This window comes from Lepisma saccharinum, chromosome 22, assembly GCF_977018435.1.
Source record: "Lepisma saccharinum chromosome 22, izLepSacc3.1, whole genome shotgun sequence".
Lineage (NCBI taxonomy): Eukaryota > Metazoa > Arthropoda > Insecta > Zygentoma > Lepismatidae > Lepisma > Lepisma saccharinum.
Genome location: NC_139250.1, coordinates 63,766,352 through 63,783,751, shown reverse-complemented (window position 1 = coordinate 63,783,751; position 17,400 = coordinate 63,766,352). Strand labels below are relative to the sequence as shown.

At 39.0% G+C, this 17,400-nt stretch overlaps 2 protein-coding genes across 9 annotated transcripts in view; one reads left to right on the top strand and one right to left on the bottom strand.

The window, feature by feature from the left end:
• The first annotated feature begins 1,968 nt into the window (after positions 1-1,968).
• lqf (epsin homolog lqf) overlaps positions 1,969-17,400 on the top strand; it is a 154,659-nt gene continuing 139,227 nt past the window's right edge. For 7 of the 8 annotated variants that reach the window (XM_083144091.1, XM_083144090.1, XM_083144089.1 and 4 more), the window contains exon 1: positions 1,969-2,153. The gene's annotated coding sequence lies outside the window, so the exon portion shown is untranslated. The remainder of the gene's footprint in view (positions 2,154-17,400) is intronic. The other variant, XM_083144083.1, reaches the window with a different exon arrangement.
• LOC146004897 (uncharacterized) lies at positions 10,441-10,875 on the bottom strand. The gene has a single exon (XM_083143925.1). The coding sequence runs from the start codon at positions 10,873-10,875 to the stop codon at positions 10,441-10,443; it is 435 nt and encodes a 144-aa protein (XP_083000051.1).

The window sequence follows — 17,400 nt, the reverse complement described above, 5'->3', positions numbered from 1 at the left end:
GACTTTCATTGAGTGACGAATTTTCAGTGAATGAAGTCCCATCACCGCCCTATTACCCGTCTTTCAAGGCTGGAGTTCCGCCATATTTCCTTCTACTAGATTTCAATTGAACTTGTGATGCTGGGTTAACACTGGAAATCTAGAGGTCCAGTTCAACCCCCAAAACAGAAATGAGCACATTGTTGAATACATTAGTTACTATTAGTATTAGAAGGCTAATGTGAGGGGATTACTTTATATCATACATTTTAGTCCGATGAGAAGGTCCGGAAAAATGCAGATAGATACCTCAAAAATTTTTAGATCCAATTTCTGCAATTGAAAACAATATTGATTTATTAGTGCGCAATTAATTTCCCTGGACGCCATGGCATTCTCTTTTTATAACTTTTTTTAGATCATTCGTGCCCAATGGCTGGCTCCCGCCGCCCCTCTGAACTTGATGAAAACAAGAATAGCAGATAATGCGAGCGAAACAAGCAAGAAAATTTTACAAAATGAATTTTTATTTGCATAAAATTTGAAATCGAAGGGGTAATTGCTCGCATTAGCCCCTGTCCCCCCCTGTAGTTGAGTCACTGTATAATGCAGACATATTTAAGCAATATATGTTTACTTTGGATACTTTAGGCTCACTGCCATTGTTAGTCAACCTTATTCTGCACAGTTGCTCGACTAACCTTGTGTTAATGCGAATACCACGCACCCTTCCCCCTTCCATCCAAACCGATTCTAAAGGCATAAGAGATAATGTTTTATTTCAACCCTATCGCCGCGATCACCCACAGGTAGGTAGAAAACCTATACATAATAACCAAAACTAAAAATCAATAACAAGTCAATCAAACGATAGTTTAAAGTGGGATCCGAACCACTATGTGCCTCCACCAGGTATCGAACCCGGGACTCCTTGATTGCAAGGCGAAAACGTATTCACGGCGCAATCGAGAAGGCAGTTATAAATATCTGATACATAAAAAATATCAAATAAATTCCCTTATATGTATTAAATACTAATGTATTTTTACATGTTTAGTAATTTACTTTTATATTTAATAACATTATAAATATTAATCATATAGGCTCTTTCTTCTCAGTTGCTTGGTAGAAAATTTGAAAAGTTTCATGCACATACATAATATATATGTATAGTTTGTGTATGTCTGTGTAGACCACAATCTTCTTGCCCCCCCCAAAAAAATCAATCTTCAATGATTTCGCGCCCTGGTAGGGTATGTAGCTGCCTGGCAAAGTCCTCATTCCGTAAATTCACGAACTGCATGAAATCAGAGAAAGACATATATTCCCCCCTCGTTTTCAGAAAACCTGTTTCACAACCTACCCCTGTCCTTTCTGTGGTGAAGGACACTCCAGTGGGACAATGAATCTTCCCCCCCTATTTACTGCGAGCAGCAAAAGAAGACGGCCGCGCCATCTACTGGCCACCGATGGAAATGCAATTTCAAAGCGCAGCGAGGTTTAAATGTAGCTTCCACTTCTATTCCCTAACTTTTCTATGGTCAAACGTCTTGAAAATTTCCAGCTTTTCTCCCAGCAATGCAAATAGAACCAATTCAGTGGGAAATGTCAGCGCCAAAAAAATTCAAATTCAATATATTTCATCAAAATATTTGTGGTATATTTATTATTTAGATTGAATGCATGCGAATTTCCCATTACTCTTAACATAATCAAACTCAAAAACACACCATAGACAGAGTAGATCAATTGGCCACATTTGATTTTGATTTCATTCTTTACATTACCTTTAAAGATTGCAATTTTATATTTTTTAGAATTTATTAACTCATTTGCTCACTATATGTTAAATTTATGACAATTTTTTTGCGGGTATTTGGTTTATAAAGTTTCGGCATTTTCGCGAATTAAACTAACTCTTCATTGCTCATTTTTTGTGAGGACACTCTGCTGCTGATTCATTTCATTCAGCTCACTTACGACACCGGAAGGAGGCGCCATCTTGACATTTAGATGCTGATTTGTCTAATCTGAGGGTGTGTGAACTGTAGTTTCTTGTGTTATTGGAAGGAACTCGTACGTTTTATATGTGTATCTAACGTGTCATTTATAGTTGTACATTTTTGCTGTTTGCGTCGTCCAATAAATTTTAGTGACTGACTGCTAGCGCTAAGGTAAGTACATAAAACTGTTTGTGAAATGTGTCAGCTGTAGGTTGCCTGCCTACAACCAATGTTAAGTCAACTACCCTAGGTCAATAAATGAAAGTCATCTACGTGTATTGCGTTCCACTATTAATAAGGCATGAAGTATTGTAAAATAGCCATTAATATAATGAACGTTATTCTTGACTGCATTAGGCACGCTATGAGGCTATATTGCCACTGTACGTAGATACGCAATTAGGCCTACATGCCCAATTGCAGTATAAGTTACAACAAAATTCAGTCCTGCAAAATTAGCTCTGCCAACTAACTAATGTATCTTTTTATTGCACCAGAAAAGGTACAAAAAGTGAAAGCTTATTTTTGATACATTTATGCGCTCAAAGTTGGGTTACAGTTGATCAACTTTGGTACATCACAAGGAGAAAGTCTGAGAGAAGAAAACGAATGAATTGATTAACAGATTTGTACCTATGTATATGTAAGAAAGTTAAAATTGCCATGTTTAGGTGGGAGACCAAATTCTAATCTTTAAAATGACCTAAAATTTCCATCTTTCCAATACATATGGATATTTGGTGATTTTAATATCACCTGTACTTTCATGTTCTAATTCCCTTCTCCACTTTTCTGATAGATATTGAAGATTGACAATATTCATATTTTGTTCTGAATGATATTGGAGGTTGACATTTTTCATATTTTTGTTGCACATTTTTTGATATGATTAACTGGAATACAACAATGCATGTACTGCTCTGTCCTCAAAGCCAACAGCAATTAATTGGGAGCAATTTTACAATACTGGACCATTCCCTGATTTCGTTCATATTTTGCATACTTAAGGATTTTGATCTAATCACGAATCTGCAGTTAGTATTTGGGGGTCCGTGATGGCAACCAACAATGCACGATTGCCCATTATTTACCAGAAGATTTGGTAACAGTTTCATAGATCGGAGACACATTAAAATCGGATATTTTGTGTATTGCGGAACATAGTTCAAGGTGCCATTATGCTTTTTACATGAAAACAAACACTTTTTCTACTAAAATAACGCATTTTTCTAAGAGCTACCGAATGTACGTAACGAATGATATCGCTTCTTTGTTTTCGAATATCATTGTTTCCAACCTTCTTCACCGAAAAATACCTACTATCGTGTTCGTCACGTGTGCAAATTGTACATTATGCACGGGTAGCTGATGAATAGAACCACAAACCATTTCCGATAAAGTTAGGTTAGGTTTGGTTAGGTTCGGCAAGCATAGTTAAGAAAAAGGTATTGGAAACACTGACATGATTTCCCGGTCAAATAGATACCACGATGAAAGAAAATACCTTGACTAACGTTGGAAACCTTAGAGAAATTCATTTCCGTAAATAGTTTCTTCTGTAAAAATAAAGAAATGTGTCTCCAATGTATGAAACTGTTACCGAAGATTTGAGTTTCTCATACCTAAGAAACTAAATTACAACCCCAAATTTTTAACTGTTTGCCTAACCTAACCTTACCGTGAATGGTTTCTAGGGCTATGCGTGAATGGTGTGTGTGGCCTGTGATCGCAACCGACAATGCACGATTGCTCATTGTTTACCGGAAGATTTCAACAAACATGGTTTCCATTCCCGTATACGGAGAACAATTGCGGTAATTGAAAGGTTGGTAAACTTTCCGTATCCGAAAAGCACCTGAAACTCGCTATTTATGTCACTTTCCATATTCCTACTTACATATTCTGCATTGAGAAACATTGCTGAAGGTGGCATTTTGCTTTTTTCATGGAAATAATCTATATTTTCGACGTATGAAGTAAGTTTTGTTTGTTTCTTTTTCCCTTCGGTAACTTGCTAAATGGCTGTCACAGTTTAACTACCGTAGTCTGCATGCAGTGTTTCCACCCCACTCCACCAAAAAATACCTACATAGCCCCACACACTATTGACACATAGCCCCACGAACCATTCATACATAGCCCCATGAACCATTTCCGGTAAGGTTAGGTTAGGTTGGGTCACGTTTAGGTTAGAATAGTTAAAAATTGGTTTTGAAAAGAAAAGCGTAGCCCCACACACCATTCTCACACAGCCCCACAAACAATTTGCGGAAACGTACCTTCTTCAGTTACAAAAACACTGAGCGGGATTACGTCATCACACACAGGCAACATCCAGCTGGAAGGAAATGGATGCAACAGCTTTTGTTCATCGGTCACACATTTATATTGAAAAATACGTGATTTACCGGCAAAATTGAATGAACGATGCGAGACAACACTGCCCTGAACTTAAGTTTAAAGAAACTGTATTTGTAAGTAATTTCTCCTGTACGTTTTCCGGATATGGAAAGTTTACCGAAAAGTTTATTATACAACGTCTGCACGTCAAATAACAATATCAACATGCCACTCCCTCATGTTAACCAAAGATACTTCATCGGACTACGTATTTTGTGAGTATAAGAAGTAGGATAGAAATTACATCTGTGTCCGGTATTGTAGAATCTTACCGTAAATAGTTTGGGTAAATCTTCGGTATGGTCCCAACGGATTTCTTCATTTTTACACAAGAAACTACTTTAGAAAGTTCGTGGAGGTATTTTCTTTCATCATGCAATCTATTTCGCCGGGAAATCATGTATTTTTGAACAGAAATTTCTCTCAGACGCACAATTGTCGTTCCTTTCATTTTCTTGCACTATGTGGTCCAAATGTTGCAAATGTTTGATGACGTAACTCCCTCTCAGTGTTTCCAACCATACCGTTTATAGCAAGATGACAATTTTAACTTTGTTTGCCTAACGTAACCGAACCTAACCTAACCTCGCCGTACATGGTTCGTGGAGCTAAGCATGCATGGTTCATGGGGATTTTTTGGTGACTGGGGCTATCCGTGCATGGTTCGTGGGGATTTTTCAGTTGACAAGGTTGGAAACACTACATACCCAATGATGATGTACCACACTAGTCAAGCTGTCTCGCCATATTCTGTTTTATGCAATCGAAAAAAGGAAGAGAAATAATTACTCGTAATGTGAAAAATTCAAATTATTTTCGTGAAAAAAGCAAAATACCACCTTGAAGAATCTTTCTCAATGCAGAGTAGGTAAGTACGAATGTTAGAAGTGACGAAATGACCACGTGAGAGGTGTTGGGACCGTGTCGAAGTTTTACCATAGTTTGTTTTAATTATGAAAAAGTGAGGCAACGATTCCAAATGTTCATTGGTTTTTGCAAGTTAAATAGGAGTATTCCTAAGTTCTTAGGATACTGAAAATATTGTAGAAGGAAGTTTGGAGACAGTAATTTGCACAGTTGAAAGCCCCAGTGAGTTTTATTACTGGAGAGGTTATGATTGAAAGTAGCGTCTGTGTTTCCTAACAAGCAACCATTGGGACCAGATATTACATGATCAGGTGTTGGAAGCATATAGGGACTTTACTTCAATGCTATGTGCCACAAAACTGACCTGCCTAGACTAACAATGAAATCATTTAGGAATGTAATACTTCTTCGCATCTCATTTTACGTGATGTCTGTGTCCAAGGCTAATAGTAAACAAAGATGCAATAGGCACTCGCGCAGTCAATGAAGTATGTGTTAACAGATCTAATTAGAAATCAAACTGTGTACCATTGTTAGTTCGGATCAAACAATTAGAACTTTGGTCAAAAATGAGTACCAAATGTAGTTTGGATGTAGTTTGAGGTGTGGGATTTGGATGTTACCGGCTGGCTGGAGACCCTTAATTTTCTCTTTGACGAGGAAGTTAAATTTGGGTGGCTGGTAAAAACATTCTTGAATTGTGTAAAATACTTTGTTAAATCTAGCTGGGCCCCAGGACAATAGAGCATATTATGTATCAGCTGAGTATGTTCAGTGGTTTGGGATGTAGCCGTTGCTGCCATCTACAGCTGCAAGGTAAAATGTTCTTACTTATTGATAGTTTCTATAATTATGAAAGTTTGAGGTAAAAAAAAGTAAGGGGCTCCCCTGTGCTTAGCACCATGCCATGAAGGCGTACGGTGGGCTGGTGTAACGCCCCACACTTTCTTGATCCGGTCGTGAATGAGGGTGATGTGATCAACATCACGCCCCTGACCAGCTTTACCCTCGAGGGTTTTCCGCCAGGTACCCATGTTATTCGACGCTGGGTGGGTGCTGGGGCCGCTTCCGACGTTAGAAAAGTTCCCGGATTTGAACCGGCCGAGGATCGAACCCGGGACCTTTAGCATGGTAGTGAGACGCGTTACTGACTGTATATTTTCTTATTATTATTGTCTGTACAAAGAATCACTTCCCATCTTCTTGTAGCTGTTAAATGCTTATGTGAGTAAGGTAGACAGGCCCAAGTTCCTTTTGTTTTATTGAGATTTCATCATGCTACGAATGCAATTTTTACATGGTTCGATTTCTATTTACGTCTGTTAACACACTCCAGATGTTTTGTTCAATATATGTTTTCGTGGTTAGGTTAGGCACGCCAGGTTTGGTTCTTTTAGCATTAAAATAAAGTCCCTAAATGCATTCTGCTAAGGTTCCAATTTACTAGTCTACGATACTTACAGTTGCTTGTGAACGGAAAACACATTGTCCATGGGAAGTGCACTTGCAGTTTTTTTCAACATAAGTAACTTTTTTTTTTAATCCAAACAGTGCTCATTACTTTAAGGAAGTTTCAAATTTTGTGTGACAATGATTCCCAAAATTCTACGATAATTAATCTTGCTGCTAGGAGAATTCGAAAAAAAATCATAAAACAATCTGAACCGTTACCGGTCGACAGTTGAGGTTTGATGCTCTTAGCATTATAATGGTGTGTGCTTATATTATCATTATTTATTCTTTGAATGAATTAGGATTGTTAGGGTTGGTAACCTTAATATTTCTTTGTTGCGTCAGCTGTATGTGTGTAAATAAATTTCTGTGTGGAAAGAAATGGTCTAGATGATAGTGAATTATGAGCATTGTCACTCGTACAACACATTTTTCACAAATTCTCAGAAATTTATACTCTCTGTGGATCTTGGACACGCAGAGTAGTTTCTTTAAAGGTATTTTTGACCACTACCCCTGCTAGAAAGTGAATTTTTTTTAGTAGTTTGAGAAGATTACTATTATTTTTAGCTTGCAGAGATGTAGGCCATACTGCTAAGGGACCCTTGTGTTTTACCATTTCTGCATAAAAAAAATATATGTTCATTCGTAGTACTTAATCGTGCTTCGAATTGGCGCTGTGCATTTTTCATTTAGAAGTTCCTGTTCTGTGAAATAGTATAAACTTTCTTACATTATTTACCATAGCTGCTTTTCTCTATCGATATCCACGTGTAAACATACCGTATTGCCAGGTTGAACTTTGGTTGTTAACATGGATATGTATGCGAATTTCCACTAGGATTCAACTTTCTTTATTTCGTGTTTTCATCTGTATTTCTGATATGGACATTGAAGTTTCTATTTTTTAATAACCGTAAATTATTTTCGTAATTTTAAATTGGTTTTCTTTAATTTCATTGCAATATATATGTTTTTTGTTTATTTTATTGTTCAAGGTTGTCCTAGCATTGTGCGATAAGGGAGATCTTGACTTCACTTGTCTCCCTTATCACACAATGTGATGACAACCTTGCGTTGTGACGTCACTCTATAAATGTCTACGTTTTCTTGGCATAAATACGCTGTAAATGTATTATTTATGCTAAGATAACTAAACCCAAGAAGCCGGAATTTTCGAGCCCCGGCTATGGGGTTATTCATATGCCTGTTCAGGGGCCCAGTTACCGGTCAGGCCTGCTGGTATTGGCCAGTGTTATCATATTGGATTGGCAGAAAAGAGCTAAATTCCGTGTGAAATGGGGATACCGTTTCTCTGAAGCAACTAGTGCTAGACAGCAAAACCAAGCCTGGATTGAACTACGACTGAGACCAGTTGGATAATAGATGAAAATATAGTTATGTGCGATTTGTGATTTGGACAAATCTTGCTCCAAAAAACTAAGTTGGCAGCAGTAGTAGGTACAGCTGGAGTTTCCTTCCACAATTTTACTGTCGCTGGAAGAGCGGAATTATGTTGTCCTCGTCTGCTCACCACACAAATGTCAATCTGACCCGAGAAGTGCGACGTTTTCTTTTTCCCCCTTCCACCTCATTTACAAAAAAAAAAAAATGAATAATTGACAAGGCTCGACCACATTTATTGGATTTTCATGGTCACTGTCTCATGATTGGTAGTTTTTTTTCTAGGAGAGTTTGTGGCTAAATCACTGAGCGGATTGCAAAAAAAGAATTAATTGAACAAAAATCTCGATCAAAGGCATTTTTTCTGGTTAGATGATTACGTCTAACCAGAATAATTGTCGTACTGATGGCGGATAACACTTTTGAAAAAGCCACGCCACTGCCGAGATGTATTATAGTGAAGTAATGAGTGGTGTGATGAGGTACTATTTATTGTATAATTTCATCATTTCCAACTCAGTTTTATATGAACTAACTGTGTGGAATTCCATGCATTGTGTTTGGAGTGTTGTTCATAAGATGTTATTGATTTTGCATGTTATGACTTTGCAAAGAATGGGAAATGTATTGGGACGGATAGTGTAAGTAGAAAAGTCATATTTACAGACATCATTGTATATCACTATTACGAGGTGTGGTGCTTTACAGAATGGCAGTACTAGTTTGATAACAGTGAAACGTTTGCTGCAGATGACATCTTGTGGTGCAAATTCTGTGATACATGCTTGAGATTTACTTGTGCTTTTTTTTTTAGTTGGACATAGGCATTGATCCACGGTGCCCCCTTGAGAATTCTGTTGAATTTATTTTTAATAGACACAAATTTTGATGTTTCATGTAATATAAAATTGATTCCAACATGAGGAAAAAACAAATAACAGAAGCCCTGTCTAGTTCATTGCACTTTTTTTCACTAGGTATAGTGCAGGTGTATCCCGTTGTCTGCTACTTTAAACGTTCATTTTATTAGTTAGTATGGGCCACATGACCATATACCGTACATAACACTGCTCCAGAACATATTGCAAACTGTGCAGACACCAAATCAACGAAGTAGATGAGTCTGTGTTGCACCGTGTAACCAACTACATGCTTCAGTGCAGAGAGAGTCAAAAAGTGCAGCAAATTATACTGAGTTTGTTGCAACCTGTCACGTGTCCTGTGCTAGCAGTCGCTCTACAGTTTTGGTGCCAATAACAAACAAGGAACATGCGCTCTGCTAGGCAGCGAGGAGCGAATGGAAGCCAGAAGGGAGATGCTTATCCAGACGCTATTGCCACGTTGCAGTCTAACTCGTGTGTTTTCTTTGTGTGTGCAAGAAGCTTGTTTTGTAAGCATGGTGCTGATTAGTGTTAAGTTGAATTTCTGCATTCCTGCATCTTATGCACTACCTGACCTCCACTTCCCCCTACGTGGGGTTCACTCTGTCTCCATTGACAACATTTCGTAATTTCTGCTAGAAATGTGAACGACCAGTAAGCATGGGAAACGTGACAGGATGTACCAAACTCGGTTTAGATGAGGTTAGAGATATTTGCATTACCATTTGTCCAGGTTTTTTTTCTTTCACTTGATGTGTGTTTTGCGCAATTGACACGATATTAACAAGAGAAATAGTGAACATAGTCCAGGATAAGTTTTTTATATATACAGGTATTGGACATTGAAACTGAAACACCTGGTAGAAAGCCATAATTTTTATTTAATAAGGTGGTGGGGCACCTTTGGCGGCCAGTACAGCAGCAACACTACGTGGGAAGGATCGATAGAGGTTCTGCACCGTGTGCAGAGGGATTTGGAGCCATTCCTCCTGAAGCTCAGTGACAAGTTCAGCACGTGTACGTGGTGGAGGAAACGTTTCCGCACTCGATCCTCTAACAAACCCCACAAAGGCTCAATAATGTTGAGATCCGGCGATTGAGTGGGCCATGGCAGATGTTCAACTTCACTGTCATGCTCATCGAACCACTCTGTGGTAAGTTTACCAGTGTGAATAGAGCAGTTATCATCCTGAAACACAGCACCACCGTCCGGGAAGAGTGTTTGAACCATAGGGTGTAAATGGTCCTCCAGAATGGTCCTATAATCCTTGGCAGTGACACGACCCTCGAGAACAATTAGTGGGCCCAAAGTCTGCCACGATATTGCACCCCACACCATCACGGATCCGCCTCCATGTTTGGGTTGTATGCATCAGAGGGACTTCTCCAGACGAACACTCTCCCTGTTGTTGGGAACACGGTGTAGCTGGACTCATCCAAGAATATGACACGTTTTAGGTCATCCAACGTCCAGTTTTATGAGTCTGGCACCACTGAACCCGCGTTACAGCATTTGTGCTACTGATGAAAGGCTTCGGGATAGCAACCCTGCCATGAATGTTGACCTTATGCAGGTATCGACGGACTGTTTTCGTGCACACAGGTTCTGTGAGGTGTGTATTCACTTCTGCATTGATTCCCGATGCGGTGGTTTTCCGTTTTCGTGCAACAACCCTAGTCAATGCCCTGACGTCCCTTTCCGACAACTTCCGTTGTCCCCTGCAGTTGCTCCTACTGGATGTGGTTCGTCCTTCCAGTTCATATGCACACATCTCCCTGGATACTGTAACTCGTGAGACGTCACAAAGTGTTGTAGTTTTGGACACAGATGCACCTGCTAGACGCGCCCCTTCGATCTGCCCTCTTTTGAAGTCTGATATGTCCCCCATTATATCACTCTACACACACGATTTGATGTTCACTGACAAACCTCTTCTACTGGAGTGACTACCAAGGACCCACAATCGTGACCCATTGCCCAGAAGTACGATTCCAACTACCAGATGGCTCTGGTGAGTCCCACGAACATCCCAGGCTATTTGCACAGGTGTTTCAGTTTCAATGTCCAATACCTGTATATGCAGGCTTACTTCGGGAACTTGTATCCCAGTTATCTGTGCAAGTTTGCAACAAATTTAATGTTACACAGAGAATCAAGATCTATGAATTAAAAAATATTAATTCTTGAGAGATAATAAGTCAGTTGATTGTCCCTCTTCAAACCTCAAACTTACACTCACTGAGTGCATTGAGTAGTCAAGTTACAGTCATCCTAGAGTACTGCAATGAGGGCTTTTTGTTTGAGCACTCAAACGGGCAATGCTACATGGTGTACAGAATTGACAGTTCTTCCGCTGAAGTGAAGAAAAATGCTCGAAGGAGAAGAGAAACTCTCGAACGAGCAGAATACTCTCGAAGTCTATTAGTACACCTATTTCCATCATTTGTCTGTGGTAGGGGGCCCTCAAATATTGATCGTGAAGTATAAGAGATGCAGTAAAATCGAAAATTAAGTGAACATAGTAATCATCTGTATGTTGAAATGCCATTTTGTCTCTTTTAATACAGTTATATTTGAAAATGAAATAGGCAGTGGCGTGGCATGGATTTTTAAAAGTGTTACCAGTTATCAGTAGGACATTTAAGGGAGACTTGGGCGCCTCCCCTCCTCATGCCCCCCCCCCCCAATGTCTTCCAAGTAGTTCATATAATATTAATCTGGTACGTATGCAATTCAATACTAGATTTTGGTAAAGTTATTAATCAGGAAAAAAAATGTTGGCATAAGGACTAAAGTGAAATCGCAAACATTGGTTGTCAACACAATAATACGTAATTTGATACTTACAGAAACATCGAAGGCTATTTATAGAGCAGATCAATACGACTTTGAAAATAGTTATATGATGCTGGGATCCCGGGTTCGAAACCTAGCTTGGGCATGGGCGTTTCTGATGTCTATTCATCAATTTAATCATATCATCACTCATCCCCATCTTCGCAAATTAGCCAAAAGCGGCACAAGCGAAGCAAAATCAATCAAATCAAATCAAAAAAACTTCGATGATGCTGTCATAAAGAGAAGTTTTTCATTTGAATTTGAATTTTTGGGTGCGTCATGGTCATGGTCCATGTTATCCACATCTGAATGCGACACTTTTTTTTTCACCCGAAAATAGAGTACATGGCCAACAAAAGAGTTTCGACAACTGCACACATCCACATAACCACGGATAGTTGTTATACCACGAAACATTGAAATGTCGCTCATATCCAGCAGACTTGGTTTTTAAATCGTTCAAAATAGGCTTTGGCCTCCCTTTCGCCACAATTTCAATTTTTTCTGCAAAATAACGAACCGAAAGATTGCTTCAAAATATCTTCTATCGCACGATTACACACACTGTCCAGATAGGATGAACCCGCCACCTCGGAACTCGGAGCAAGCTTCATTAATTAATTGACAATGCCCGAAAACAACATAAAGACGAAAGACACCACTCACAAAACTCCCACTGCACAGTCCCTCCCACAAACCGTTGTTTACTTTTGTAACACGTGAAGCACCCTCCTTGCTCCCTCCCCTCTCAGCATCGGCCCTTCCCAAATATTTCCTTCGGAACCTGCAAGAAGTCCAGTTGTACTACTGTTGCCATCTTAGTTCTTTTGAAACCAGATTTGCCCAAATCTCGAAACTTTTCGTTTCAAATAAGACGTATGTAGAGTAGATGTAGTCTTCATCTGTTTCCTAACTACTCCCACTCCCATGTTTCGCTAAATCCACTGAAATCTCATTTCTGACACCACTACTATTTCGTATATTTTACGTCCTTTGCTACCTTTAAGGCTTTCGCTTTATAGGATAATCGTGACGATGACGATGCATGGTGAATTATTGAAATAAAATTATTATTTCTTTGTGTATGTAATTATTAATTTTTATAATTATGTAATTAAAATAATAACAACGAACATTGAAATAACCATTTCTTGCTGAGGATTCGAACCTGCTACACCTGACACTTCAGAGCGTGCTAAGATAACAATCTGGAAATTATGCTTGTAAGTATTGTTTTCACCCAAAAACAGTTCTACCACCTCAAAAACATTGCTTCAATCCGAAATTATTGCATTCCTGCGACAACGTATGTCAATCTCAATCAGTATTATCAACAATTATCACAAATTCCTGTAATCGAAATAATATTATATGTGTGAAATATAGAATTTTAGGTTGACATTTTTAGAAGGACAGCGGACCCCTTGACCATACCCATCCCTCTCCTCTCCTTCTCGCCCATGATGTCGAAGAAGGACAAAGAGGACTTTCGTAATCGCTGATATTTAGTGTAAATACAAAATATCACTTGGTAGTTTGCTTTTGCCCCAGTGTGATTTGATTTTTGAAAAATTTGATTTGGCGATTTAAGTCCACTTCATGAACAGTAATGCTAATCGGGACAGTTTAAAGTTGGATCCGAACCACTTGTGCCTCCACCGGGTATCGAACCCGGAATCCCTTGATTATAAGGTGGCGACGCTACCACTGCGCCATCGTTCCCCAGTGTGAACCGACACCTTCAGAGTAAGATAGACCCGATTAGGAGACTTAGCTCTTTTCTGTAAATTGAATATTGCAACACTGGTATGTTTCCGGTAAGGATCACCGGCAACTGCGCCGGCTAAACAGTCATGCCAAAAATCCGCCTCCTCCTCCCGCGGTCAGTCTTTGCTGCAACACGAAGTCTTCCTTGCGTGGGCTCAGGGCCCTTTCCTCATGTTGCCTGAGGAGGGTACCGGTTCAGTCCTCCTCTTCGCTTTTGCCGGTGTCAGAAAAAATGTCAGTCTGCAATGTTTACTTTACGACAATATTACCAGTTTATGTACGTAATAATATTTTAAGACGGGTTCTTCGATTCTTTAAATTTTGGTGTTACCTGCGGTAACAGCGGCTACATGCACGCCACGCCTCTGGAAATAGGTGATTATGGGCTCAAACTACTTTGACTCATTTTATGTTTCTACGATTATTGTCACATTAGAACGATTTTCAATTGAATGTTATAACTGAATTGCACAGAATTATAATTTAGAAATTGATTGCATAGTGTGTTTTCCTTCCATGTATGTGCTTATTAGGCTCTGAAATTTTGGATGCAGCCAATCATTCCACTACACTTTTTAGTGAGCACGCTTGAGTGTGGGACACTTGAAAAAGTTTGAGCGAGCAAAACCATCCAGCATTCTAAGTCTTACCATCAAATGTTCTGTGTTCAAGTCCTTGTCTGAATATGGATAATTATTTGTATTTATGCCTCATTTTACGATGTACGCTTTTAGAAGGAACATGAGTTCAGCCAATACACAGCTAGTGCTATTTGCTGTTGCCAGACAAACTGCTAGCAGAAGGGTTTGATTGATTCGCTTTATTTTACTTCACTTTTTTTTGTCACTTTTGGCTAATTTGCGCAGATGGTGATGAAATTGATGAAGGGGCACTTACAAACATCCATGCCCAGGCCAGGATTTGAGCGTGGGACCCCTGGCGTCACGGCGTGATGTGCTAACCACTGCTATGGGGGCCTGTGCTGGCGGAAAGGAAACACGCCGTGTCTAATATTCACCTTTTTCTTTTCTTTCTTTTTTTTTTTGTAATGCATACACAGGTGATATGAGTACAGTGGAATAATATAGTGAATATTTCTACGCAGGATTATGATATCATACTAATGCAGCATATAGGAACTCGCCCCATCTTATGATGAACTTTAGTGACGAATTTTATGAAAACTTCTTGAATGCAAGTAAAATACAGAACAGGCACTTTAACTTGTGTTCCGCAAGTTTCCCAACTCTACAACATTGCACTCCTTCCATAGGCTGGTGGACACAGACACGCTGCATGCCCCTTCCTGATATTGCTTCTAAAACCGTATGCTGTATAATATCATGTAATCATCATTCATTACAATCATTCAGAGAAGCAGAAAAGCAATACAAATGTGAAAAACACAAGCACGGTATTCTAAATTATTTCATTGTCCTTCGGAAACCTTTCCTTGGAACGAAATAAATATAGAGTCGTTATAAATAATTATTGAGTGCATTTGATATTCATTCATTCATTGTTTTCTGCCTAATTGGCAGGTTTTTCACTGCAATCTCCAGCTTTCCCTATTATCTGCCTTACGCTTTGTAATAGCATACAACCCAGTTAATTTAATATCATCCATAAGCTGATATGTCTTTCTTCCACGGACTTTTCCTCCTTCAACCATTCCCTCTAAGGCATCCCTTAACAAGCAGTTCCTTCTTAGACAATGTCCTAACCAGTTTCGTTTCCTCTTCTTGATGGTCTCCAGTATAGATCTTTTTTCACCAACTTTTTTCAGTACGGCTTCGTTTCTTACCTTGTTCGTCCATTTTACACGCTCCATTTTTCACCATGTCCACATTTAAAAAGCTTTGTATCGTTTCTCTTCATTTCTTCTCAACGTCCAGGTTTCTGCACCATATAGTGCTACACTCTACACAAAACATTTCACCAATCTCTTCCGTAGACCTATGTCCACGGTGCCACAAAAAACATTTTTTCTTCTATTGAAAGCTTCTTTTGCTATTGCGATTCTCATTTGCACTTCTTGTTTGCAGCTCATGTCACTGCTTATAGTTTATCCTAGGTACTTGAAGCTATCCACTTGCTGGATTCTTTCACTGTTTGCTCTGACATTAATATTCCTTGGTTTCCGTCCTATAACCATTGCCTTTGTCTTGTTTACATTAATCTTCATCCCATACTGCTCACAGCTGCTGTTTAACTCTTCTAACATACTATTTATGGTTATTTCATCCTCAGCGAATAATGCCATGTCATCAGCAAATCTTATGCAGTTTATTCTTCTTCCTCTTAATTTGACACCTCCTGTGTCCTGGAAACAATTTTTCACTATATCTTCTAAATAGATATTAAACAAAGTAGGCGATAGGCAGCATCCTTGTCATACTCCTCTTCCAGTTTCACAGCCTTCTGTCATTTCGTCTCCTGTTCTCACTTTAACTCGTTGATTCATGTATAAGTTGCTTAGAAATCTTCTCTCTTTCCAATCTACCCTAATTTTCTTCAGAATTTCTGAAAGTTTAACCCAATTTACTCTATCAAAGGCTTTCATGCAACCTAACCTACGAACTGCCGGCCTCACCCCCCACCTCCTGAGGTGGGAGATCATCAACCAGGTATGGGGTGATGTGTGGTCAGCACAACGAACCCCCAGTCATTGTTGTAGGTTTCCATAACCGGGTTAAGCTACTCATTCGTAGCTTCCCAATTTCCTGAGTGGGTGGCCACTAGTTGCATACACAGCTCGAAATCTCATGGGAAGTTATGCTTCCCCCAGGAGACTCAAATCTGCGTGGATCCCGTAGCTGGAGCCCAAAGCATGATGCGTAGACCGTTCGGCCTCGGTGCAGGACTAGAAAAAACTGCTTTACTGACTTTGTAAGACTTGAATACAACGTTCCACAAACCTTCGAGAACCATTTTTATTTTCAATGATATTCTGTACTTCTTCAAAAGAGAAAACATGATGAAGATATAACGGGTTTAATGTAAAGAAGTATAAGTCTGAAACTTTAGTGACTTTGGGGGTCACTTTAATATTATCTGATTGAGCTGAAATTTTACAAACATTTTAACATGCATTGGAACAATTTTAATTGTTGGGAGATGAAAAATATTTAAGTTCAGAAAATCACATACAACTAAGGGCCACCCTAGTACACACAGTATGAAAATATAATGCAGATGGTGTACATTTTTTTAATGTTTATAATTTGATGCCAGTTCACTCAGTGATATGATATTCATGAGAGAAAAGGATAAATACAGGCAGTAAGAAAACATGGATAATACATGCTAATAACTGGCATGAGTGATTATATGAGCTTTTTTGGCATCTCACAGTTCATCGGATTGGGGTGCATATTTTGAAATTTCAAGGCACATCTCATTCTGGATATTTACTCTTGATATGTATTTGGACTTGATTAGCAAGCGTGGTCATGGGTTCTCTTTCTGAGTCTTTCTCTTAAATTTCATCATATCATCACTCATCCTCATCTTCGCGAATAGTCAAAAGTGGGAGAAAAACTATGTAAAATAACCAAAATCAGTGTTACAAGATGTAACAAGAACGCACTGTTTCCATTAGAAAACTTCACCATCCTGTCATTTCCAAACTTAAAAATAGACCTAGATATATTTGGGGCAAAATATGTAAAAATTCTATGATTATAATTTTGAGTAGCGTTAAGAGTTTTCTGAGTTTTGGCCCATTATTTGTTAACACGCTTAAGGACATGCCGAACAGTTTCCACGGGGCTCTTCCCTCCGTGGCAGTGTTGCCAACTTAGCTATC